Source organism: Mesocricetus auratus, unplaced genomic scaffold (genome assembly GCF_017639785.1).
Source record: "Mesocricetus auratus isolate SY011 unplaced genomic scaffold, BCM_Maur_2.0 Super-Scaffold_100028, whole genome shotgun sequence".
Taxonomy (NCBI): Eukaryota; Metazoa; Chordata; class Mammalia; order Rodentia; family Cricetidae; genus Mesocricetus; species Mesocricetus auratus.
In genome coordinates, this window is record NW_024429209.1 from 1490275 (window position 1) to 1517370 (window position 27096).

Sequence of the window (27096 nt, forward strand, 5' to 3'; positions counted from 1 at the left end):
TAAGAGAGAACATGTAGCTGTCACCTTTCTGGGTCTGGGTCAGCTCACTCAGGATGATTGTTTCAAGTTCTATCCATTTACTTGCAAATTGGGTGATTTCACTTTTCTTTACAGTGAATAGAATTCTGTTGTATAAATGTACAACATTTTCATTATCCATTAATAAGTTGAACATTTAGATTATCTCCATTTTCTTGGTATTGTGAATGGTGATGGCTTAGCAAGTATCTGGAAAGTAGTTTGTCGAATCCTTTGTGCATATGCCAAGGGATAATATAGCTTGGTCCTATGGTATATCTACTTTTTAGTTTTTAGAGAATTCTCTGTACTGATTTTCATAGTGGTGGCACCAGTTTGCAGTTCTACCAACAATGAAAATTCCTCTTTACCCACATCTTCCCTAGCATTTGTTACCAGTTTATTTATTTGTTTTTGTTTTATCTTAGTCATTGTGATTGGGGTAAGTAGAAATCTCAGAGTGGTTTTAGTTTTTGTTTCCTAAATTGCTGATGATCTGAACTTCCCTGCCTCCCTCCCTCTCTCCTTTCTTTCTTTTTGTGTTTTTCGAGAAAGGGTTTCTCTGTAGCTTTGGAGCCTATCCTGGCCCACACTTTACAGATCAGGCTGGCCTTGAATTCACAGAGATTCGCTTGACTCTGCCTCCCAGTTGCTGGGATTAAAGATGTGTTTCACCACTGCCGGGCAATGCTGAACACTTTTAAGGGTATTTCTTAGCCATTTTTATTTGAGAACTCTGTTTAGACCCATAGCTTTGAGTTCTTCATTTATACTGAATATTAATCCTTTATCAGATCTATAGTTTGTAGGTGGAATTTTCCTGTCTCGGAGCCGTTTGGTCCCAAATAGCCAGTAGCCACTTCCCAAATTACTACACAGAGGCTTAATATTATTTGTAAATGCTTGACTAGTAACTTAGGTTTATTATTATCTGATGCTTACATTTTAAGTAAGCCCATATCCCTTATTTACTATCTGCCATATGGCAGCACCTTTTCTCAGTAAGGCATGCCCATCTTGCTCTCTCCTTGTCTGGCCAGTGTTTCCTGATTCTGCCTTTCTCCTTTCCATCATCCTTAGTTTGTTCTCCCTGCCTGGCTATTGGCCAATTAGCGTTTTATTAAACCAATTTGAGTGACAAATCTTTACAGTGTACAGAGGATTATTTCTCAGCAATAGTTGGCAAAAATTCTCTTCCTCTTCTGTTAGTTGATTGTTTCCATTGCTGTACAGAAGACTTAGTTTTATCAAGTCCCATTTATCAGTTGTTGGCCTCACTTAATTCAGGGACAAATCAGAAAGTCCTTTGCTATATCTTCATCTTGTAGGTACTGCTCCATGTTGTCTTTCAGCAGTTTCAGTGTGTTAGGCTTCATTCACAGCATTACAGTCTTTGATCCATTTGTTTTGTTTTGTTTTTTCCTTTTTCAAAAGAGGGTTTTTCTGTGTAACCCTGGCTGTCCTGGCTGTTACTCTGTAGACCAGGCTGGCCTCGTACTCATGGAGATAAGCCTGCCTCTGCTTCCCAAGAGTGCTGGGATTAAAGGCTTTTGCCACCAACTCCTGGCTTGATCCGTTTTTCAACATGGGTGCTTAGAGCTATAAACTTCCCTCTTAGAACTACTTTTAATGTGTCCCAAAAAGGTTTTGTTGTGTTTTCTTTTTCATTTGAGGACATTTTTATTTCTTTCTTCCTAACCTGTTTCTTTGACTGATTAATCATTCAGTAATCTGTTTAATCTCCATGAATGTATGTAATTGCTAGAGAATCACTTGTGGTTTATTTTAAGCTTTATTGCATTATAGTCAGATAGTATCCACAGAGTTGTTTCAGTTTTTCTGAATTTGTTAGGATTTTTTTTTTTCCAAGACAGGGTTTCTCTGTGGCTTTGGAGGCTGTCCTGGAACTAGCTCTTGTAGACCAGGCTTGTCTCGAACTCACAGAAATCTTCCTGCCTCTGCCTCCCGAATGCTGGGATTAAAGGCGTGTGCCACCAACGCTCGGCAGGATTTGTTTTATCTCCTCTGAGTGGTCTATTTTAAAGAAGTGTCCATGGACTCCTGAGATCATGTTCTTTGGTGTTACGTAGAATATTCTGTAGATATGTTAGGTCCATTTGATGTGTCATGCTGTTATTATTTATTTACTTTGTGTTTTGTTTTGTTTTCTTAGACAAGGTCTCCTAGCTCAGTCTGGTACCAAATATGGTTTGCAGCCAAGGATGACCTTGGACAGGGGATCTCTTGCTTCCCTCTTGAGTTCTGGGATTGCGGACATGCTGCCAAGCCTGCTTTAACCATTTTAGAATGATTTTTGTCTCTCCAGAAAGAATCCTTATATCCATTAGCATCACAAACCATTTACTCTGTGAATAGTAACCACATAGCTAGGCAGCCACTTACACACTTTTTGTGGATTTGGATGTCTCTTAATACAATTTGTGATCTTTTGTGTCTTCTTTCACTTAGCATGTTTTCAAGGCTCATTCACATTGTAACATACATCAGTACTTCTTCTTTTTATTCACATTGTAATATACATCAGTACTTCACTTCTTTTTATTGCCAAGTAACAACATTCCATTATGTTAATGTCTATGTATTTCTTACTTGATGGATGTTTGGATGGTTTCTGCTTTTATTTATTTATATTTATTTACATTTTTACATTTTATGTGTGTGTGTGTGTGTGTGTTCATTTCTATGCACATGCAAGTGTATGGGAGCCAGTGGACAATGGTTCTCTCCTTCTACCATGAGGTTCTTTGGATCAAGCTAAAGTCCTCAGTAGATACCTGTGTTCTCTGAGCCATCTTGCTAGAGTTCAATTTTTTTTATCCATTATGGATAATGCTCTATAAATAATTTTATGAACATTTGTACAGTTTTTGTGAGGTTGTGTGCTTTCTGCTTACTTGGATGTGTTTGTAGGAGTTGAATTGTTTGTTCATATAGTATTCATGTTTAACATTTTGAGAATTCTAGGTTATTTTTCAAAGCAGATGCACCATTATGTAATTTCTTCAGCAACATAATAGGTTTCTAATTTCTCCATCTCTTCCCAATGCTTGTTGTCTATCATTTTGTACTCATCCTGCTAGCTGTGGTTTTGTTTTCCTGATAGCTAATGATGTTCAGCAAGTTTTTGTGCATTTGTTGGCTACTTTTATATCTGTTTTGGGAAAATGGCTATTAAAATCTTTTGGTTCCTGTTAAGTAACATCTTAATCTTTGTTTATCCCTTTAGCCATACTTTGCAACTTTGCATCATTTTAAGTTTAACATGTATTGCTTCTTTTCATTGAGGTGTAGAAGTTTTTTAGTCTTAGCTAAGATTTTCTACACTGTAGCTCTATGTGGTCAAGATGAGTTGCTAGATTTTTTTTTTAAGATTTATTTATTACATATACAGTGTTCTGCCTACATGCCAGAAGAGGGCACCAGATTGAATTATAGATGGTTGTGAGCCATCATGTGGTTGCTGGGAATTGAACTTAGGACCTCTCGAAGAGTAGTCAGTGCTCTTAACCTCTGAGCCATCTCCCCAGCTCCGAGTTGCTAGATTTTTTTTTTTTAAGGCATGGTAGGTACCTATAGCTTTATTACACAGTGATCCCCAGTCTCTTTACCTTTGACATTTGTTGTATTAGTTAGTTTCTGCTATTCCTGGTTTATATCATCTTCTAGATTGTGAATGCGTCAGGCCATAAACCATATCCTTTTTTAAAAATTGTGTGTATATGTGTGTGGCCTCCAACACATATTTTAATTGCTACATTCAAATACAGTTAAAAAATGAACAAGCAAACAGATATAATAATGGACTGGCAATACGGCTCAGTGGTAAAAGTGTTTGCTATGCAAATATGAAGACTCTGGAGTTCTTTTCCCTAGAAATCCAAGTAAATGCTGTGGTGGCCTGCCTGTAATTCAAGCCTTGGAAGGTGGAGGAGTTAGCAAGAGCAGCCATATCAGCCAGCTGTAGGTTTAATTGAGAGACCTTCCTTTAATGCATAAAATAGAGGCACAATCAAGGATGATTCCCAGCATCAACCTTGAGCCTTCAATGCATTCATATATACATGCAAAGATTTATGCTTAGACACATGCACATACCACATACATATAAGAAAAATGGAAAAACAAAAACAATAGATAAAAATTATTTTCAGCAAATATATCATGTATTTGTCAGCTTTCTGATACTGTAACAAATACCTGATATAATGAACTTAAAAGAAGTGGATTGAGCCAGTGATGGCTTAGTGGGTAAAGGCACTTGGCCATGAAGCCTGGTGATCTGAGTTTAGTCTCTAGAACCCACATGGTGGAAGGAGAGAACTATCTCCCTCAAGTTGTGCTCTGGCCTTCACATTTGCACCGTGGCACAAGCACTCCTTCCAATGAATAAAATAAATATAATGTAAAATGAAAAAAATATATGTGAACTATAAATAAATGTACATGCATACACACACACACACACACACACGCACGCACGCACGCACGCACGCACCACACGGGTTTTAAATCCTACTGTCTTAGTTAGGGTTTCTGTTGCTGCAAAGAGACACCATGACCATGGTAAATTTTTTTTCTTTCTTTTTTTGTGTAGCCCTGGCTGGCCTGGAACTCCTCCTGTAGATCAGGCTGGCTTGGAACTCAGAGATCTACCTGTCTTTTCCTCCCTAGTGCTGGAATTAAAGGTGTGCACCACCATCCCCACTTGATCATGGAAATTCTTATAAAGGAAAGCATTTATTTGGGATTTGCTTACAGTTTCAGAGGTTAGTTCCATTGTCATCATAGTGGGGCGTAGGGAGCATAGTGGCACACAGGCAGACATGGTGCTGGGGAAATAGCTGAGAGTTCTGTATTCAGATCTGCAGGTAGAGAGAGAGAGAGCCTGGCCCTGACATGGGCTTTGAAACCTCATAGCCTGCCCCCAGTGACACACTTCCTCCAACAAGGGCATACCTTCTAATCCTTCTAATCCTTTCAAATAGTGCCACTCCCTGGTGACTAAGCATTCAAATATATGAATCTGTGGAGGCCATTTTTATTAAAACCACCATACCATGCTCCATGCCAGCTTTGTGTGTGTGTGTGTGTGTGTGTGTGTTTGTGTTTGAATATATACACATACATACATACACACATATTAGAGGAAAACAAGAAACGATTTGGCCAAAGTCATGCTAGAAAATGATTTGATCTGTGGGAAGTCAGAGATTTATGGCCCTCCCTTGGGCCTGTGTTTGCTCAGGTCCTAGATGCTAGAGTACATGTTGTACTGCTTGGAGAGCTGGGCTATAAATTCATTTTGGCCAGGCATGGTAGCCATGCCCATGATCCTGGCACTGGCTATGGAGGGGGTGGGTCTCTTGGTAGTTTTTTGAGTGTATGATGTGTAGAAGGCCTGCATATATGTGTGTATTTACTAAGATAGGAAAATATAAGAAATATAAATATTAAATAAAATTAATAAATATTTTAGAAAACAGCTGCTTCTAAATCAAAATAACCAGCTAAATCTTCAATGAAATGGCATTGATCAAGGAGTAAACTAATATTTCAAATGTTAAAGTATTTTCTCTTTTCTTTTACAGTCATCTCAGCCAAACTTAAAGAAAATAAAAAGAATTGGTTTGGACCAAGTCCTTATGTAGAAGTCACAGTAGATGGGCAGTCAAAGAAGACAGAAAAATGTAACAACACAAACAGTCCCAAATGGAAGCAACCCCTTACAGTGTAAGTTCCAGTAGTGTAATACTTGTTTATACATGAGTAGAGATGTGACTCTAATATGCCTGTTTCTTTGAATTCCCTTTTCTTTTGCACCTTTCCCACATGCTCCTAGGAGTCTTTCCTCTAATTTCCTTTTTGTTTCTCTTTAGATGGTTTCTTGTCTGTTCTGGTCTGTCTTCATCTTCTCCACAGTTTAGTTGATGATGGTATCACTGTAGCCATTGAAGAAAAGTGGAAAGGACTCTTTATAAAAGATAGCTGTCTCTTTTAATTTTAGTTCTAAAAATTTTATACATTAATTAGTATTTTTACATTATTATAATAGCCTTTAAGAAAGATTTTATTTTATGTGTATGTGTGTTTTGCCTGTGTATGTGGCTAAGCACCAAATGTGTATAGTGACCAAGGAGGTCAGAAGAAGGTGTCAGATAGCTTGGAACTGGAGTTACAAATGGTTGTTAGCCACCATGAGTATTCTAGGAAGATAATCCAATTCCTCTGCAAAAATTAGTAAGTGCTCTTAATCCCTGAGCCAGCTTTCTCGTCCTAGTAGCTCTTTTTTTAAATTGGGGCTGAATCAGGTTCAGAGATTAACTCACTTTAAAAAAAAAAAAAACCTTTTGTTTTGTTCTGTATTGAGACAGGGTCTTGCTACATAGTTCAAGTTTGCCTGGAGCTTGCTATGTAGCTCAGACTAGCCTTAAATTCTTTATCCCTTTAACCTCAAGCCTCCTGAATGCATGTACTATTGGTATGTGCTTCTATGCACAGCACTTAATTATTTCTGTTTTCCTTTTTGAGACAGGATTTTCTTCATAGCACTGGCTGTCCTAAAACTCACTCTTTAGACCAGGCTGGCCTCAAACTTAAGAGATCTACCTACCTCTGTCTCCCAAGTGCTGGGATTAAAGGTGTGTGCCACCATCCCCACAATTCTATTTTTAAAATTAGGGTTTGTGTGTATGTATATGTTGGGTGTGGTGGAACATGCATACAATCCCAGATCTTCTTAGACTAAGATAGAGGGATTACAAGTATTAGGCATACTGGATCACATTGCAAAACACCATTTAAAGAAATAGTCTTGTGGGACTGGAGAAATGGCTCAGTGGTTAAGAGCACTGGCTGCTCTTGCAAAGATCCTGAGTTCAATTCCCAGCAACCACATGGTATCTCACAACCATATATAATGACATTGGCGTCCTCTTCTGGCATGCATTCATACATGCAGACAGAATATTGTATACATAATAAATAAATCTTTTTTGGTTTTTCAAGACAGGATTTCTCTATTGTTTTGGAGCCTGTCCTGGAACTCACTCGGTAGACCAGACTGGCCTCGAACTCCCAGAGATTCGCCTGCTTCTGCCTTCCGAGTGCTGGGGTTAAAGTCGTGTGTCACCAACCCCCAGAAATAAATAAATCTTAAAAAAAAGGAATAGTTTTGTATTTTTTAATCATAGTGCCCCTGCAAACCAAAATTCAGTTTTTTTATATTTTAAAATATTATTTATATGTTATGACAAAAAGTTATATCATATATTTTATGCTATAGCATTGCTTTTATTTATTTTTATTTTAAAAATACTTTATTTTAATTTTTTTATTCATGTGTGTATGCATCTCTGTATGCACGTGTGTGTGGGTAACCTCGGAGGCTAGAAGAGAGCCATAGATCCCCTGGAGGTGGAATCAAACTCTGGTCCTTTGGAAGTATGTTTAGTGCTTTAAGCACTTAGCTAACCCTCCGGCCCTTATTTTAATTTCTTTAAATTAATTTATTATTATTTTGTGTTTGTTTATGAGGGGGTGCATGCTGTGGTATTCATGAAGTTAGGGAACAACTTTGTGCAGCCAAATTTTTCTTTGTAGGTTCTAGGAACTGAACTCAGAGGTCCCTTTGCATTTTACATTCTTTGCCATCTTTCCAGCTCCTGTAACTCTGTTTTTATACTTAATAATCATATCTGGGCTGGAGAGATGGCTCAGAGATTAGAAGCACTGACTGCCCTTCCAGAGGTCCTGAGTTCAATTCCCAGCAACCACATGGTGGCTCACAGCCATCTGTAATGAGATCTGGTGTCCTCTTCTGGTGTTCAGACATAATGGAAGCAAGATGTTGTGTTCACAATAAATAAATCTTTAAAAAAAATAATCATATCATGGTAACACTCGCATCTGAGTGTATACGTGCCTAATATCCTTTATGTAGCTATGCAGTTTCTCTCCTATAATAGTTGTTTTCTAATACCTGCTAATGTTAAAGTACTAGGTTTGTATACTGTATATCTATGCATGTGCATGCATGTTGATAATTTTTATCTGCTGTATAAATTCATGAAAATAAGATAGCACTCACTTTGAATACTTACTGGCAAAATGTCAGATATTGGTAGTACAACCTGAGACATTTGAGCACTCATTGAAAGGACTGTAATTTTTAAAATTAAAAGGAAAAGCATTATTTGCCAGTGAATAGACTTTAGAATAATGTAGCACATAGGATTTGGGGAGCATAGATTAAAATGTGGATCAGAATGTAATGATTGTTTCAGTATAAAATACAAAGTACTGGGTGATGGTGTTGTACACCTTTAATCCTAACACTTGGGAGCCAGAGGCAGGCAGATCTCTGTGAGTTCGCAGCCAGCCTGGACTACAGACCGAGTTCCAGTACTGCTAGGACTATACAGAGGAACCTTGTTTCAAAAAACAAAACATTAGTAACAACAACAAAAATACAATTTTTTGTTTGTTTGTTTTTTGGTTTTTTGAGACAGGGTTTCTCTGTATTACTTTGGAGCCAGTCCTGGAGCTCACTCTGTAGACCAGGCTGACTTCCAACTCACAGTGATCCACCTGCCTCTGCCTCCCGAGTGCTGGGATTAAAGGTGTGTGCCACCAACGCCTGACCCTACAAATTATTTTTATTACCTGATATTTGCACCTCTTGATTTTGTTTCACTTAAATAATTAAACCAATGACTAGGAAAAAAAGATGTTCATTTAAATGTCAGGATGAGAAACTATAAGGTTTTCTCTTCAAACAATAAACATTATTTGGTTATATTTATTCCCAGTAAATGTCAAACCATTTGATATACCTATAATATGAATGTCTGAAGTCTTAGGATCATTTTGATGTGTCTAATGATACTTTTAAGAAAATAAATGAAATTTAAAAATTACGTGCATATGATCCTAGCTCTTAGGAGGATTTCTGATTTCAGACCAGCCTGGTCTACATAGTGAGTTCTAGACCAGCCAGGGTTATGTAAGTTGGACCCTGTCTTGAAAGACAAAAGAGCCGAGCATTGGTGGTGCACACCTTTAATCCCAGCACTCGGGAGGCAGAGGCAGGCGGATCTCTGTGAGTTCAAGGCCAGGCTGGATCGACAACCTCCAAAACAGAGAAACCCTGTCTCGTAAAAAACCAAAAAAAAAAAAAAAAAAAAAAAAAAAAGACAAAAGAGATAAAAATAAAATTGAATTAATAAGAACTTACTGAAGATTAGTTTAGATTTCATTTGCAGAATTTTTCTGATCTTTTAATTTCTATTGCCTTGGAAACAGCATTATAGAGTACATTTTTTTATTGTATGCTTTTATCAAGCATGAAGTATAAACTTCTGTTTTGAGACAGGGTCTCATTGTGTTGTTCAGTCTTGCACAGCTATATGTGATGGTTATCCTGGTGACTTTGTCTCTGGCTCTGTGAAACTTTTTGTATCTGTTACAACTTTCAAAATGAATGTGGTGTATTAGAGTAGACTTTAGTTCAAACTTCAACTAGCTTACTAGCTAGATGACCTTGTCAGTTTGCTCAACTTCTCTGAGGGGCATCATTTTTTTTTTTTTTTTTGTTTTTTGTTTTTTGTTTTTTTTTTTGAAACAGGGTTTCTCTGTGGCTTTGGAGGCTGTCCTGGAACTCGCTCGGTAGACCAGGCTGGTCTCGAACTCACAGTGATCCGAGTGCTGGGATTAAAGGCGTGCGCCACCAACGCCCGGCTGAGGGGCATCATTTTTAATATTAATCTCATATGATACACTTACTGTGGGGATTAATGAAATTACCTCAAATTCAGTGAAATTCAGGAATTTAATTTGTAAATTCACTATTTCAAAAAATGCCTTTTAAAATTGACAAGTAAAATTATGTATTTTTCTTGGGTATATTTTATTGTTTTAGTAAATCTACTCCTTTAATAGTAGTTTGCCTTATAAGCAGTTTTGTTTCGTGTGTGTGTGTGTGTGTGTGTGTGTGTGTTTGATCTTACAGTCCAGTTGCATTCAAATACAAATTTTATGAGATTTCAGAGCATAGACCACCTGGCTAATGGTAAACTTTAGGAGGCCCAGAGAGGGACTGCCTACATAGCTCAGTAGGTGGCTCCCTGAGACCCACTTGGTGAAAGGCGAGAACCAAACTCCTGCAAGTTGTCCTTTGACCTCCATATCCAGCTAAATAGATAAACATAATTTGTTTTAATTTAAGATAAAGAGGTACAATGCAAAGATTTTAGACATTAAAGCTTGATTGTAACCTATTAAGGATCTCATTGTGATGTTTAATGAAAATATTTCCCTCCTTTTTTATTTTCAGTATTGTTACCCCTACAAGTAAATTACATTTTCGTGTGTGGAGTCACCAGACCCTGAAATCTGATGTTTTGTTGGGAACTGCTGCATTAGATATTTATGAAACATTAAAGTCAAACAATATGAAACGTATGTATGTAAGAGTTACATAAAATGTACTGTGCTGCTTTTTGGAAGAAATGTATGTAAGAGTAACATAAAATGTATTTTGTTGTTTTTTGGGAGGAATTCTTTTTTTTTTTTTTTTTTGTTTTTTTGTTTTTTGTTTTTTCGAGACAGGGTTTCTCTGTATTGTTTTGGAGGCTGTCCTGGAACTCGCTCTGTAGACCAGGCTGGCCTCAAACTCACAGAGATCCACCTGCCTCTGCCTCCCGAGTGCTGGGATTAAAGGCGTGTGCCACCAACGGCTGGCTGGGAGAAATTCTTTTGTTAAACATGTGGAACAGCTCACGTCATGATTTGTCCTTAAATTTAAATGATTATTGAGCTGGGGGTGGTTGATACAGTTGATTGTAGCACCCAGGAAGCACAGGCAGATGGATCTCTATATATTGAGTTCTAGGCCAGCCAGGTCTACATTGTGAGATTGCAGCAAAACAAAACAACTACAACAAATACCTATGAGGTTATAAGGAGTGACAGAAAAAGTGTTAAAACTATTAAAGCATTCCGAATAATCTTGGTTTGGTCACTCATTTTGGAGATACTATTTTAGTAAATATTTCCTTAATAAATATTAATAAAGCAATACATAGTAAATTATAGAGAAACTAAAAGATTTAAAGCAGACATGAAGGAAAAATATACCTCAGAGAGACATGTGCTGTTAAAGGTGTAGGTAGATTACTCAGTGTTTGTTTCTACTGCTTAATTTTGAAGTTTCCTTATTTTAGGTGGTTGTTTTATTTTCATTTATAGAATCATAACTCATTTTAGTTAGATCTCATATTTTAAATGTGAATTGTTTTTCTATCCCTTGACATAATTCTAAGAACTTTTTTCCTTATTTAGATCTTTATGATATATAATACATTCTTAAATTATGTTTTCATTCAATATAGCTTAAGTTTATATCTTTGTTTTCATGCTAATGTGATTTATACTATTGCTTTTTCAAGGGGGGATGACTATAACAAATAATTTGGATTATTTAATATTTTGTAATATATATGTTCTATTAAATAGTATATATATTGATAAAGTTTATTTTCTTTTTAAAAAGTAATGTTCTGGTCTCAAAAGTCCTTTGACCTTTGTACACCAAAAAGTTTACACATAATTGAAAGAATGATGTTTCTTGTGCAATTTTTGTTCTTTTTCAGTTGAAGAAGTAGTTATGACTTTGCAGCTTTTAGGTGACAAAGAGCCAACAGAGACAATGGGAGATTTGTCAGTTTGTCTTGATGGACTGCAAGTAGAAGCTGAAGTTGTCACTAATGGTGAAACTTCATGCTCAGAAAGTAAGTGATTACTTTTTGTTTGTTTGTTTTTGTTTTTTCATGACAGGGTTTCTCTGTGTAGCCCTGGCTGTCCTGGAACTTGCTCTGTAGACGAGGCTGACCTCAACTCAGAAATCTGCCTGCCTCTGCCTGGCTAAGTGGTTACATTTCCCCCTTCTTTTTTAAAGATAATAATATACTGTGTAGACGAGGCTGGCATCTCTCTCTGTGTCTCTTGTGTGTGATGAGTGGTGGTGGTAGTACACTTACTTGTGCATACATCAGTGGATCCCAAAGGTTGACATCAGAATGTCTCCCTCAGTCACTTGTCTGCCTTTAAAAAATATATATTTTAATGGCATGTAAGTGTGGTATGCCATGTGTGTGTGTTTCCTGGACAATCTGGTGGAGCTAGGTGGCTGTGAACTACCTGACGTGGATGCTGGAACTCTAACTTTGGTCCTTACAAGAGCAATATTTGTTCTTAACTACCAAGCCCTCTCTCCAGCACCTTTCTGCTGTGGTTTTTTTTTTTTTTTTTTTTGAGACAGGATTTCTTATAATCTTCCAGTTTGTCTAGGGTGTCTAACCAGAGAGCTGGGATTATAAGCATGTGCTGCCTCACCAGGTACCTATATGGTTGCTAAGGATCTGAACCTGGGTCTCCGTGCTCATACAGCAAACTCCTTACCCACTGAGCATCTCCCTAGTACTAGGTTGATCTTGAGCTCCCATCTTCTTGCCTTGGCCTTCCAAGTGCTGGGATTATAGGCAGAGATAGGCCAGCATGCCCAGTTCAGTTACTACTTTGTGGTTAAGGTCTCTTGTGATTCTTCTGGCAAACAATAGCTAGTGTGGTATTTGTAATTATTGTTATTACTGTTCTTTTCTCCAGAAAAAAAGTGTTTATTTTCTTTTTAAAAAGGTATTCGTCTAGGAATATAGTTTAGTGGTAGAGTGTTTGCCTAGCATGTGTATGACCCTAAATTCAATTTCCAGTATCATAATAAAATAAATAATAAAAAGACACCAATCATATTAAATACTTTGTTTTGTTGCAATGTTTATAAATTAAAAAAATGTTGCAAGTTAAAAAGCTGTATAAATAAAAGTTGAATCACACTGGACAGTGGTATTGTATGCCTTTAATCCCAGCACTCAGGAGACAGAGGCAGGCATATCTTGGAGTTCGAGGAAGCCTGGTCTACAGAGTCAGTTCCAGAACAGCCAGGGCTACCCTGTTTTGAAAAACAAAATAACAACAACAAAAAACCAGAATCCTGGGTAAAATATTTTTGGGTTGGATACATGGTCCAGTGGTTAAGAGCACTGGCTACTCATCCAGAGGATCTAAATTTAATTCTCAGCACCTATATGATAGCTCACAACTGTTTGTAACTCCAGTTCTGGGGAATCCTACACCCTCACACAGACATACATGCAGGCAAAACACCAGTGTACATAAAAAATAAAAATAAATCATTAAAAAAAGTTGAACCACAGTTGACCTGTAACTATTGAACTGATTGATAAAGTATATCCTAAATGCTATTCATATCAGCTAATATGGTCACTCCCTCCACTGCCAATGGTGGATATATGTTACCACCTATAGCAGTGGCTGCTTGAGTTGAAATGACTTCAGGTCCTGTAGTACTAGACAGTCAATACAAGCTGGAATCCATTTGCCGTTTCTACTCCCATTCAGTGAGCCACCCTTCACAGGCATATCTTCTGTGTTATTATAGCTAAAAACCTGATTCATTGTCTGTGTGCTGGTACATTTTACAATTTGTAGGGTATACTGGTTTGAGTTAAAGAGGAGTTAACCACAGTAAAGAAGTTTATAGTGACACATCATCTGGTATTGTCTTTAGTAAAACTTCTTTCCAGTTTTTTTTAACAATTTTTTTAGATTTGTTTATTTATTATGTAGTGTTCTGCCTGCAGGTATGCCTGCACTCCAGAAGAGGGTGCCAGGTGTCATTGTAGATAGTTGTGAGCCACCATGTGGTTGCTCAGAATTGAACTCAGGACCTCTGGAAGAGCAGCCAGTGCTCTAACCTCTGAGTCATCTCTCCTGCCTCTCCAGTTTATTCTTAACAGATATTTCTCTCGTTTAGAAATATACTAAATTATTTCACCATTTATAAATTTTAGCAGTTTTCCTGCTTCCTCTCCCCACGCTATATTTTTCTTTTTTTTTTTTATTGACAAGGTCTCACTTTATAGCTGTCCTGGAACTTACTATGTAGATCAGGCTGGCCTTGAACTCACAGAGATCCACCTGCCCCTGCCTCCTGAGGGCTGGGATTAAAAGTGTGTGTCACCACTCTATTTTTAGAACTCTAAATGAACAGTTGTGGTGTTTGTTCTGAGAAAGACTTGTTTACTTAGAACTGAATTATGAAGTAGCTCCAGTGTGGCCCTCTGTTGCTTCATTGGTGGAGGACTTCCTCGTTAGCACAACTGTTTTCATAGCAGGAACTTGAAGATAGTTCTGAAGAATTTTCTACACTGTTTTTAAATGACATTTTTTCATTTATTTTGTGTGTGTGCACGTGTAGGAGTACTTGTGCCACAGCATACATATGGAGATCAGAGGACAAAGCCTGAGAGTCAGTTCTTTGCTTCTACCATGATGGTCCCCAGCATTGAACTCAGCTCATTGGGCTTGATGGCAGGTACCTGAATGAACTAAGCCAACTTGTGTCCTTCCTCTCTTTTTTTATTAAGAAATTGCAAAGGGGAAGGAAAATGCAGAAATGATTATACTGCTTCTGAATTGAACTTCAGTTGAATGTTGTTCACAGGATCTATAATAGTTACATTGTCAGACTCTCAGTGGCTGGCACTTGCATGCAAAAGTAATGCTTTTGAGTCTTATATTTTAGAGTGAAGTCTAAAGGTGTGAACTGCCCGGTCTGATTTAGGTCTCTGTTACTATTTTGGTTTTTGAGAAAGGTCTCATTGTGTGACCTTGAACTTTCTTTGTGCCTTGTATTGGTCTTGAATTTAAAGCAGTTCTCTTTTTTAAATAATATTTTTCTATTTTGTATACATTGGTGTCTTCCTGCAAGTATGTCTGTATGGGGGAATCAGATCCCCTAGAAGAGAACAGTTGTGAGCTGCCATGTGGGTGCTGGGATTTAACCCTGGTCCTCTGGAAGAGCAGCCAGTGTTCTTAATCACTGAACCATCTCTCCCCACAGTTCTCTTTACTATCTATCTATCTATCTATCTATCTATCTATCTATCTATCTATCTACCTACCTATCATCTATCTATCTATCTATCTATCTATCTATCTATCTATCTATCTATCTGGTTTTTCGAGATAGGGTTTCTCTGTGGCTTTGGAGACTGTCCTGGAACTAGCTCTTGTAGACCAGGCTGATCTTGAACTCACAGAGATCCGCCTGCCTCTGCCTCCTGAGTGCTGGGATTAAAGGCGTGCACAACCACTGCCGGTCACAGTTCTCTTTTTTAAAAAAAGGTTTTATTACATTTATTTATTTGAATGTGTGGATGCATTCACATGCCACAGTTCCAATGTAGAGGTCCAAGGACAGCTTGCAAGAGTTAGTTCTTTCCTTCTACCATGTAGATCCTGGGGATCAAACTCAGGCCATCAGGCTTGGTAGTAATCATCTTTACCCACTGAGCCATCTCACGGTCCTGAAATAGTCCTTTTGTGTGGCCTCCTCAGTGCTGGAATTACACACATGAGTTGTTATACCCAGTTCTGGCTCAAGATCTTTATCTTTGCTGTATATACTCTGCATGTATTTAAAATTAGTTTAGGGAAGGCTGGTGAGATAGCTTAGCCTGAGGACCTGAATTTAACCCCCAGAACCCATGAAAAGGTGGAAAGAACTTCCAAAACTTATCTTTCATGTCCACATATAGCATGGAATACACACACAGTAAATAAAAATAAAATAAGCTGGAAGCTTGGCTTCTACTAAATAACAATGTGGTAGTACACACCTTTAACCTCAGCGTTCAGGAGACAGAAGCTGGTAGATCTCTGTTGGGTTTAAGCCCAGACTGGTCTATACAGTGAATTCTAGGCTAGCTAGTATACATAGTGAGACTCTTCTCAACAAATAAAAAAGTAAGATGAAATCTCGGCTTATGTAATCAGCCTCACTGCTTTTAAATGTAGACTCTTGGATTAGTCTTTAGTTTTTGTGGTTCCATTAAACTTCCGGTAAGCAGTTATATCAGTCTAAGTGTATTATTAGTACTTCTTACCAGGGTAGTAAGTTCTAAGGAACCAGCCAGCCTAAATTCTTTACTTCACCAAATATTACTTCAACTTACAAAAATCTCAAAAGGGCACCAACCATTTATACATAGAGAAATTTTGGTTTATAGTTTAATTTTTTTTTTTTTTTTTTGAGATAGGGTTTCTCTGTGTAGCCTTGGAACCTCTCCTGGAACTAGCTTTGTAGAACAGACTGGCCTTGAATTTACAGAGATCCACCTACCTCTGCCTCCCAAGTGCTAGGATTAGCGGTATGCACCACCACTGCCCTGCTTCATTACTCATTTTATTTTGCTTGTCTATATATATGTGTACTATATGTGTGCCTGGTGCCTCTAGAGGCCAGAGAGGATATCATGTCTGAAACTGGAAGGTAAAAGCTCTTGTGAGTTGCCATGTAGGTGTTGGGAATCAAGCCCAGGTTCTTAACCACTAAGCCACCTTTCTAGCCCCTTTAGTCTTTGTTTATATTTTTCAAGACAGAGTCTCTCTTGGCTGCCCTGGAACTCACTAAGTAGACCAGACTATCCTCTAACTCAGAGATCCCCATGCCTCTGCCTCCTGAGTACTGGGACTACACACTGGTCCTATAGTATTTTTTTTATTTTATTTTATTTTATTTTTTCGAGACAGGGTTTCTCTGTGGCTTTGAAGCTGGCTGTCCTAGAACTCGCTCTGTAGACCAGGCTGGTCTTGAACTCACAGAGATCTGCCTGCCTCTGCCTCCCAAGTACTGGGACTAAAGGTGTGCACCACCACTGCCCTGAAGTATTTTTTTTAAATTGACTTATGTTTCAATATTTTTATGTGCTCAAAATATTAGCTAACTTGCCCTCCACCAAAGGCCAGCAAAATTCCTTTGTCATTGTTACTTATTTTATTTTATGTGTAAGTGTTCTTCCTGCATGTGTATATGTGCACCTGCGTGTGTTTAGTTTCAACAGAGATCAGCAGAGGGTGTTGGAACTAGAGCTACCATGTTGGTACTAGGAATTGAACTCAGGTCCTTTGTAGAAACAATATGTGCTCTAAACTGCTGAGTCAGTATTCCTGCCCCTGTGTTTGTTTTTGTTTGACATGATGAGTGGCACTTTAAAAATTGAAGCAGTTAGGCTGTGGTCATATTTTTTTAAATAGGACTTTTACTGTATTCATTAATTTTTTTCAGTTTACGAAGCTCTTGGATTTGAATTTCCCTATTTAGTATGTGTTTGAGGTCTAAGCCCACATTACAATATAAACACTCATGAAAACTACCACACAGTCTATATATTAAAGACATAAACAGTGTCATTGCATCTATCTGTATTTCTCCTTCTGTATCATTCCTTATGTTTTTTAGTAATAATTTTTCTGAATTATGAATTAAAAATAAGCAATATATTACTTGTGGTTTTTTAATCTTGTTTCTTTTGTTTGCTTGATGCTCTGTTTTTGTTTGTTTGCTTGTTTTGTTTTGCTTGTTTTGTTTTTTTTTGAGACAAGGTTTCTCTGTGGCTTTGGAGGCTGTCCTGGAACTAGCTCTTGTAGACCAGGCTGGTCTCAAACTCACAAAGATCTGTTGTTTGCTTGTTTTTTGAGACTACATCTCAAGTAATTCAGGCTTGGCTTCAAAATCACTATTATAGCTGAAGTTGGTTCAAATTGGTTCTCTTCCTGCCTTCACTGCCTACATTCTGGCGTTATAGGTGGTTGCCACCACACCTAAGTTTTTCTTGAGTTATATATGATATCAATATTATTTTTTGAGTTTTATTCATATTGTTGTTTCTGTGCTCATTTATTTTTCCTATTTTATAAAATTTTGTTAGGTAAACATGCTAGAGTTTTATGTCAGATTATGTTTGGGTTTTTAAGTATTGCTGTTACAGACAGTGGTATAATGGATGCTTCTTGCATATCTGTTGACAAGCTTTCATGGAGATTGTATCCTTAGTAAAACTTTCAGGGTTAATGGTAAGTAGAATGACCTGCTTTGTTCATTTACCGCTTACAGTACTTATTGCTTCCTCAGGTATGTTCCTTTTTATTGTTTAGGTATTTTTAAATTAGGTGAAATTTATGTCATGTAGTTACCATTATCAAGAGAGTATGTTCAGCATCTCTGTACATTGAAAACTGGAACCCTAGAACAATACTGTGCTTTCTTCTCTACCCAGCCCCTAGTAACGTTACTCATCAGTTTTTTGTCTCTGGATTTCAACATTAATGGAATATATTATACATATTATTTACTTTTCTCATGACTATTGACAGAATGCTTGTCATAAACAATTTAAAGGAGGATTTTCTTATTTTAGCTTCTGGTTTCAGAAGTATTTGCCCATCAGAAGAGGGAAGACTATGATAGAACAGAGTAACTTATATTATGGGAGTCAGGAATTAAAGAGAAAGGAAAATAGGAAAAAGCCAAGGAAGCACATTATCCCAAGAACCCCTGTGCTCCATAACCTACCTTGTTCATCTAGTCCCCATTACCTGCTTCCTGCCACCTCTGAATAAAGCTGTATATCTATCAAGGGATTAATCACTTCACTAAGTCAGATGAGCTCGTCATCTTTGGAAATGCCATCAGAGGTGTGCTTTACTAACCTCATAGGCATTTCTTAATCCAGTTAAGTTGACAATGAAAAGTAACTGTTGCATCATATTAAATCATAACTGAATTTTTGTGAGTGTATGTGATGTGTGTACATATCCATGTCAGTGTGTCCAACTGTGCACATGGCAGCGAGGGGGCAGCAGTGTTTTTCCTCTATCGTCTTGTCTTGTTCTTTGAGGCAAGGTCTTCTGTTACACTTGGAGCTCTGGTATTTTGGCCAACTGACCACCAGCAAACTACACACTAATTCCTGTCTTCTCCACCCTCAGTGCTGTGGTATAGGCATATAATGGATCACATATGGCTTTTTATGTGAGTGTTAGGTTCTGAGCAACAGTCCTTACACTTCTCAGTGAGCTAAATTACAAGAGCACTCCCACCACAAAATAACTAGTTTCTAAAGAAATTTCACATACTTCACTTACTTACTTAACATACTTCGCATATTTACACTTCTCCTCTGAGTCCTGTAGTTGACTAGTGGTTAAGTTGTAGTGTGTATCAGTACCTTTTTGAAGCAGACTAATATTCCATTGTATATGCACACTACAATTTACCCATCTACTGATGGATTTAGCTAGTATGAATTATAACTAATGCTGTTAACTTTCAGGAAATTTTTCTCTGTGATGTTTTAATATCTCCTGGTATATACTTGTGAGTGGAATTGTTGATGCTTATGTTGCTAGCTTCATATTTTCTGGCTTTATGTGAGGATGTTGAAAGCTTTATTTAGTTTTTAGATAGAGTCTCATGTAGCACAAGCCTCATATTCACTATGTAAACTAAGGATTACCTTGACTTTTTAATACTATGCCTCACTTCCCAAATGCCAGGATTAAGGTGAGTGTGCCACCATTCTCGATTCATGTGCTGGGGATGCTAGACATCAGGCCAAGGGCTGCCTGCATGCTGGGCAAGCGTTCTTAACTCTACTCCCAGCCCTTCAGTTTTTTGGGGATAGGTTCTCCCTAAGTAGCCCAGACTAGTCTCAAATTCAGCACCCTGTCTCTGATTCTCAAGTACTAGGATTATAATAATTTGCTACCATGCTCCATGCATTGTCTTTTAATGCATGATTTTCCTCTATTTTTCGTTTAATAATTCTACTACCTAAAACCTGTGGGGATCTAAATGATCTTAAAAGTTTTTGGTGTTTTCAGAGCCTTGATATATAATACTGACTGGCCTGAAGCTCACTTACCAAGATGACCTCAAGTTTGCAATCGTTTTCTTGAATCTGCCTCTTGAGTGCCGATTGCTAAAAATTACAGGCATGCACCACCATGTTGACATAGAAATGATCTTGCCTTTCTCTCTCTTTCTCTCTCTCTCTCTTTTTTTTTTTTTTTTTTTTTTTTTGGTTTTACGAGACAGGGTTTCTCTGTATTGTTTTGGAGGCTGTCAGTCCAGCCCGGCCTCGAACTCACAGAGATCTGCCTGCCTCTGCCTCCCGAGTGCTGGGACTAAAGGCGTGCGCCACCAACGCCCAGCTTGCCTTTCTCTTATTAGGGCTCATTTTGATTTTTATTTTATGTTCTTTGATTGCAAATTTCCATTTTATCTTAGTCTACCAGAATTTTAAAGGCCTAATTTGGGAATTCTTTGCTTTAGAGAAAATGTCTTTTGCTTTAGGTAGTGCCAGGGTTTGCTGCAACCTAAAAACGTTTTATCTATTTTCTGCGATTCCTAGCATAATATTCAGTGTCTAGTTCAGCACTCCCCACCTTGCTGTTGGGCTGAGGCTTTCTGAGATCTGGTGACTGTCACAAGATGAAGATGTTTCCAAGCTGCATTCTGCTTCTAGTTTGGTAAATCAGACCAAGTTTTTGTTCAGTTTCGAGATTGCTTGGCAGCCAAGGAATATGAAGTATGTTAAACTTCTTTAGAAACTAGTTATTTTATGGTGGGAGTGCTCTTGTAATTTAGCTCACTGAGGTGAAATCTTTGTAGTTTTTCCACATTTTCCTGTGGGTAAAACATGTTCATTTAGAATTTTGATATGGTTTTCTTGTCACCTTGCCCTTCTCCAAGTGACTGACTATCTATCTATCTATCTATCTATCTATCTATCTATCTATCATCTATCATCTATCATGTGTGTGTAATATATGTATGGTTAAGGCACCCATATGCTGCAGTGCATGTGTAGAGGTAAGTGGTGTAGAAGACAATTTTTGGAATTGGTTTCACCTTCTACCTAGATGAGACAGGTCCTCTTCTTTTAGCTGCTATGCTGTACACTCCAGAAAGCTGGCCTGAGAAATTCTAACCATTTCTGTCTGCCTCCCATTGTGCTCTAGGAGTGCTGGATTATGGATGCACACTACTGTGTCTTGATTTTTCATTCAGGTTCCAGAATTGAACTCAGGTTGTGAGGCTTGGCAAATGCTTTTACCTGCTAAGCTACCCTCCACCCCCATTCCTAGTGGCTTTTTTATTTATGAGAGAAATGGAATACCTATTTGATTTAGTATTTAATGTTATATATACAGTTTTTTGGTATAGTTTTCTCATTCCACTTATGTCCCATATATCAATCGTTGTAAGAAAATATAATATACATAAAAAACATTGTTTCATTTTATTTTGAGACAGTTTCACACTGGAGCTCAGACTGACTTGTAATCTTACTGTGTGTCCCAGACTGACCCTAGATTCATGGCAGTATCTTTGAGAGATGACTGATGTGAACTTTCACACCTGGTGTGTGCAGTGCTGGGACTCGAGTCAGGGGTTTGTGCATTTTAAACAAGCATTTTATTTTACCATGTGAGGGTTTTTGTTTGTTTGTTTGTTTGTTTGTTTGTTTGAGACAGGGTTTCCCAGTGTAGCTTTGGAGCCTGTCCTAGAACTAGCTCTTGTAGACCAGGTTGATCTTGAACTCATAGAGATCAGCCTGCTTCTACCTCCCGAGTTCTGGGATTAAAGGCATGCGGCACCAAGTGAGTTTTAAACAATCTACCAAGTGAGTTTTATCCTCAACTCTGTTTTGGTTTGGCTCTTTTTTTTCTTTAAGATTATAAAACTCTTTAATCAAGCTTGTAATATGCAACAGATTTGGCAGATAAATGGAAAGTTTCCAATATATTGAAACATAAATCCGTAAGTCACCATAAATGCAATACCCAAAACAGGAAAACCACAACAACAAATTCATACTTTCCCTGTAACAGCCATGAATGATCTAGACACTTCCTCAGTGTTGCAGATGTGGCCTGCTGGATATGGACTACACTATGACTTTGGGGTCACACACTTCTGATAGGACTGTAACATTGTTGGCTTGACTCATGAAGCAAGGCTGGTCCCAGCACATTCAAACAGTGGATTGAATGTCCTCTAAATGTCGAAGTGAAAAGAAAAGCAACATAATCACGCTGTCAGAAGGATGTTAGTAAGGACAGCTGTGTAAAGCTTGAGGCTGAGAGGTGGCTCATAGCTTCATTTCTTTGATTTTTTGGATAATGGCTGCGCAAACAGTAAGATGTGAGGTTCTTGTTCATGAGTTACCCATCCTGATTGCTGAATGCCAAGATCTCACCGGTCAGATTCAGACATCACATGGGTTCTAGGAACCAGCATTGCTGTGTCCTTGGGCAAACTAACATGCTGGTACTTGAACTGTATCTATCCACATGGTAAATTTGTTTGTACTGTGTGATTGCTCTGTGGAGGTCACTCAACCCCTTACCTCCAACTTCCATAGCACTCTTAGACCAACACTATGTCATGTTTTTAGAGACCACTTTAATACTTTATTAGAGTACATTTCATATGTCATAAGGGTCACCATTTCAAATGTGTAGTTAATGTTTCTTTATATAAATTGTTACTATATTTATTACATTTGTTTGTATGTATGTAGGTGTATGAATATAGTGAGAGTATGGAGGTTAGAGGCCAGCTTCTGTAAGTTGGTTCTCTCTTTTGATCAGATGGGTTCCAGGAATCAAACTCAGGTCATCATGTTTGTAGCAATCACCTTTCCCTGTCATCTTGCCTGCCCACGGTTAACATATTTTTGAGGTAACAGGTTTTGTTAATTTGTTTTAAATACTGTAGATTTTAATAGTTTCAATTATAAAGCAACTCTATGTTTTACCCATTCCACTATCATTTTTTAAATGTATATTTTTATGATCCCCAGTACTTAAAAAAGAAAAACTGTAGACGTCTACAACCCTTGCTAGCTGTGGCATAATATGGTTATGTGCTGTGGTGTAGTGTACTGTGATTTTACTACTGAAACCGTGGCTGTGTCTTGGGAGTTTTGTTCTTTTGCTAGTTGTGCCTAGACTGTTCAACTTGAGTTTTTATGCAATTTTCAGTTTTCCTCCTCTTTCTGTGAATAAAATTGGAAGAATACACGAATATTATGGCATTTATTTGGACCTCTTTGAAACTTATTTGGCTTTTTTTTTTCCAGACAGAGTCTTCTTTTCAGAGAATTCTTTGTATCTTTTATTTTCTGAGTTTTTTTTCCAGTTCCTTTATATAAAGAAAGAGTTATTATTGGCTTTGCTATTTCAGAGTTGTTTTATATTGACTGTTCTGTTATTGAGTAGTAATGTTCTCCCATATTTCAGATAGAGTAAGTAGTTAAAAGGTGTGTATGAGGGTGTACAACGAGACTGAGGCACGAATGTGAGGAGTTCAGTGCCAGCCTGAGCTTTGGGAAAATGGCTAAATACTGTGTTTGAATTAGAGTAAAAAACATACCTCAAAAAAAAATGCAGTAGGGTATGAGTAATGCATCTTAGCTAATCTCTCATTGAATAACAGTATGCATAGAATTGAATTTGAACATCATTTTATTTTCCCTTTAAAATTTATGTTTGGATATATATTCTGTACTAGAAAGGTATAATAGTTTTAGTATAAAGCTTTTTGTTTTTTAGTTTCAGTTGAAAATTACTCTCTTGAATCTCATTTTGTTTAAATTTATTGTTAAAGGTACTTCACAGAATGATGATGGCTGCAGACCCAAAGATGAAACAAGGTAGGAGTTCACTGATTGCTTATCACAGAATGCAGACAAAAAAGAATTAACCTGTGTTAGTTCATTTAACTTCAGGTTTAGGGGTTGGAAAGTTGACTCAGGAGCTCTGATGTCTTCTGGCTTTCACAGACACTCATGCGTACACATCTGTACATACACACATGCACACAGGCATTCATACACATGAATAAATAATTACTGATTTTCAGGTTCAGATTGATAAATTGTGGGCCAAGTGTGCAGACTTACCTATGTGATCCCAGAGTTTGGGTGGTTAAGGCAGGAGGCTATTTGTGAATTTAAAGCCAGCTTGGGCTGCATGCCATGTAGATTTGGGCTAGCCTGGGCTACAAAAATTTCATTAAAAAGTTGGGGGTGTTAGTGCACACCTGTAGCTAGCATTTTGGAGAAGATAAGATTAGGAATGAAAAACCGGCTTGAGTTATGTGAAATGCAGTCTCAAAAAAAGCATGAGGGGTGCTAGAGATGGCTCAACAATAAAGAGTACACACTGCTCTTCCAGAAGACCCAAGTTGTGCCAGTGCACATGTTAGGTGGCTCATAAACTACCTGTAACTCCAGTTCCCGGGATCCAACACCTCTTTGGCCTCTGTGGGTACCTAAATAAATGTATGTGCCTACACATAGACACAAATATACATATAATTAATAAAATAAAACAAATCTCTTAAAAATATCATTGGGAGAACCAAAAAAGCAGTGTCACAGATCATAAGAGAAAATCATCCAGAAAAAGTGCATGCCATATTATTACATTGCCGTAGAGGAGAACAGATAACTTAGAAGCAAGCATGGAACATACCTGGAATCCCAGTACTTGGGAGGTAGAGTCAGGAGGGTCAGGGATCAAAGACCAACTTTGACTGCTTGAATTTAAGACTAGCCTGTGCTATGTAAAGGGAAATAGAGCTTCATATTATGGTTTGGAAGTTGGGCAGACTAGTATAAGCTCCCACATTACCTATTTACATCTGTAATGTGTGGAAATTTTCATAATAAAAATATTTTAAAGGGCAGTGTTAGAACCCTTTTCCAGTGTGCCCAAAGCCATGGATTCCATTCCCAAAAGGGCAAAAACAAATGACACACAGTTTGTTAAAATCTTCAGTAAAACCAAAGTCATAATGTTCTGTCAATGCAAATAGAACTCTACCTTCTTTGAATCACAGTATATTAATTTACAAGTATACTCTTAAGTAACTCCTTACTGAGAACAATTATTTATAATGGAAAAGTAGTTTTAATTTCATGTACTTTCTCTGTCCTTAAATTTTATTTGTAGTCGAGACTGATCTTAAATCCCCTAATTCTCCTGTTTCCACTTCCTGAGTGCTGTGTTTCCAGGCATGTGTAACCCTGCCTGGCTAGAAAAGGGTTTTTTTAAAAGACTGGTTTATTTATTTATTATGTATACAGTGTTCTGCCTGCATGTATGTCTGCACACCAGAAGAGGGCACCAAATCTCATCACAGATAGTTGTGAGCCACCATGTGGTTCCTGGAATTGAACTCAGACTTCTAGAAGGGTAATCAGTGCGCTTAACCTCTGAGCCATCTCTACAACCCCTAGAAAAGGTTTTTAGCATAGATGGAAGCCTAACATTAAGGGAAAGAGTCACTTAGGAAAAGGCCAGTACACACCCAATCATAATATCACATGATTTTGGTGCCTTCAGAAGTTCAGAAGTTACCTTGTTTAAAGGTTCACTATGGGAACTTTTGGGTTTTTTGTTTGTTTGTTTTTGCTTTTGTTTTGTTGTTGTTTTTTGAGACAGGATTTCTCTGTGTAGCTTTGGAGCCTGTCCTGGAACTCGCTCTGTAGACCAGGCTGGTCTCGAACTCACAGAGCTCCACCTGCCTCTGCCTCCTGAGTGCTAGGATTAAAGGCATGAGCCACCAACACCTGGCGGGAACTTTTTAATAAATGACTTCATAAGGTGGTTTCTAAAGAGCATTGGCCTTTCATTAAAGGTGGTAAGAGAAAACTGTAGGAGGCTGGAGAGAGGACTCAGCCGTTACAAGTACTGACTGCTTTTCTAGATTACCCAGGTTCAATTCCCAGTATCCATATGGTGATTCACAATGGTCTGTAACTCCAATACCCGAGATCCAGCACCCACTTCTGGCTGCTGCAGGCACCAAGCACCATGTGGTGCACACATGTATGTGCAGACAAAACATGTATACATTAAAATACTAAAAGAGAATTTAAAAAGATAAAACCTTAAATCAGAAAGTGTAAGAAGGAGTCATATAAAGTTATACGTTTGTTTTGGCTGTAAACATCTTGTTTACATGTCTTTTCTTACACTTGTGAAACCACTCTAGCTCCAGCTCATGTCATTTGTTTAGTCAGTTCTTTCTGTCTTCCTAGGTCAGTAATCATTATCACAGTAACTGGGTACAGTGCCTACTGGGTTTTTGGGCTTGCTTTCAGAGATCTTCAAGTGGTGTGTGTGTGTGTGTGTGTGTGTGTGTGTGTGTGTGTGTGTGTGTGTGTCTGTGTGTGTGTGTCTGTGTCTGTGTCTGTGTGTGTGTCTGTGTCTGTGTCTGTGTGTGTCTATGTGTCTATCGGGAATGATCCTCTTGTTCCACCCTGTGAATTCCAAGGATACAACTCAGGCTCTCAGACTAACCCCCAGGCTTGATAAAGCACAAATTGCTAGGTCTCATTCTCATTCTCTGATTCACTACTTGGGTGGGACAAATTTTTCATATTTCAACAAGTTTTCAGATAATGTTAATGCTGTTAGGCTAGACTGAATTTACATAAGCTTTGAGATTACAGCTGTTCTAGAAGTTTTACAGCTACATAATCCAGTCCATTTCGTAGAAGCCCTAGTTTACTGGAAATGTTACTCATTTTAATCTTATCCTCTTTTTTTCCAAGCTAGTTGAATCTTATTTGTCTTTTGAAATTTATGTTTATTAGAAAATGCATACAATCTTAAAAGGTTTAAATGAAGTAGTATTAACATTAAAATGTGTAGTCATCAAGGAAAAATAACATTTGATATAAGATTATAAACTTGAATATGATATAGACATGCACATCTAAGAGGAATTATGGAGAAGGAAGGAATTCTAATTTGGAGGAAGGAAAAATAGCATGGAGGTGGAAAGAAACTGACTTTTTAATAGTGAATGTTTGATCACTGTTTGACTGAAGATATGGTATGAGGTGGTTTGAATAGATATAGACATAGACTCATGCGTTTGAATACTTGCCCTATTGTGAGTGGCAATATTAGGAGGTGTGACCTTGTTGTAGTAAATTTGTCACTATGGGGGTGGACTTTAAGGGCTCATATGCTCCTTCTCCAGCACCATGTCTGCTTGCATGCCGCCATGTTCTGTCATGATGCTAATGAACAAAACCTCTGAAACTGTAAGCCAGC

The 27096-nt window shown here is 37.8% G+C and overlaps 1 protein-coding gene and 1 pseudogene across 2 annotated transcripts in view; one reads left to right on the forward strand and one right to left on the reverse strand.

Moving 5' to 3' along the window:
• The window catches only part of Itch (itchy E3 ubiquitin protein ligase), an 89174-nt gene that overhangs the window by 17808 nt on the left and 44270 nt on the right, over positions 1–27096 (forward strand). For both annotated transcript variants that reach the window (XM_040732621.1, XM_040732622.1), the window contains 4 exons: positions 5628–5769; positions 10370–10494; positions 11688–11825; positions 23633–23678. In XM_040732621.1, the coding sequence (XP_040588555.1) occupies positions 5628–5769; positions 10370–10494; positions 11688–11825; positions 23633–23678 (451 nt within the window). The remainder of the gene's footprint in view (positions 1–5627; positions 5770–10369; positions 10495–11687; positions 11826–23632; positions 23679–27096) is intronic.
• Positions 22121–22383, reverse strand: LOC121134487 (annotated as a pseudogene).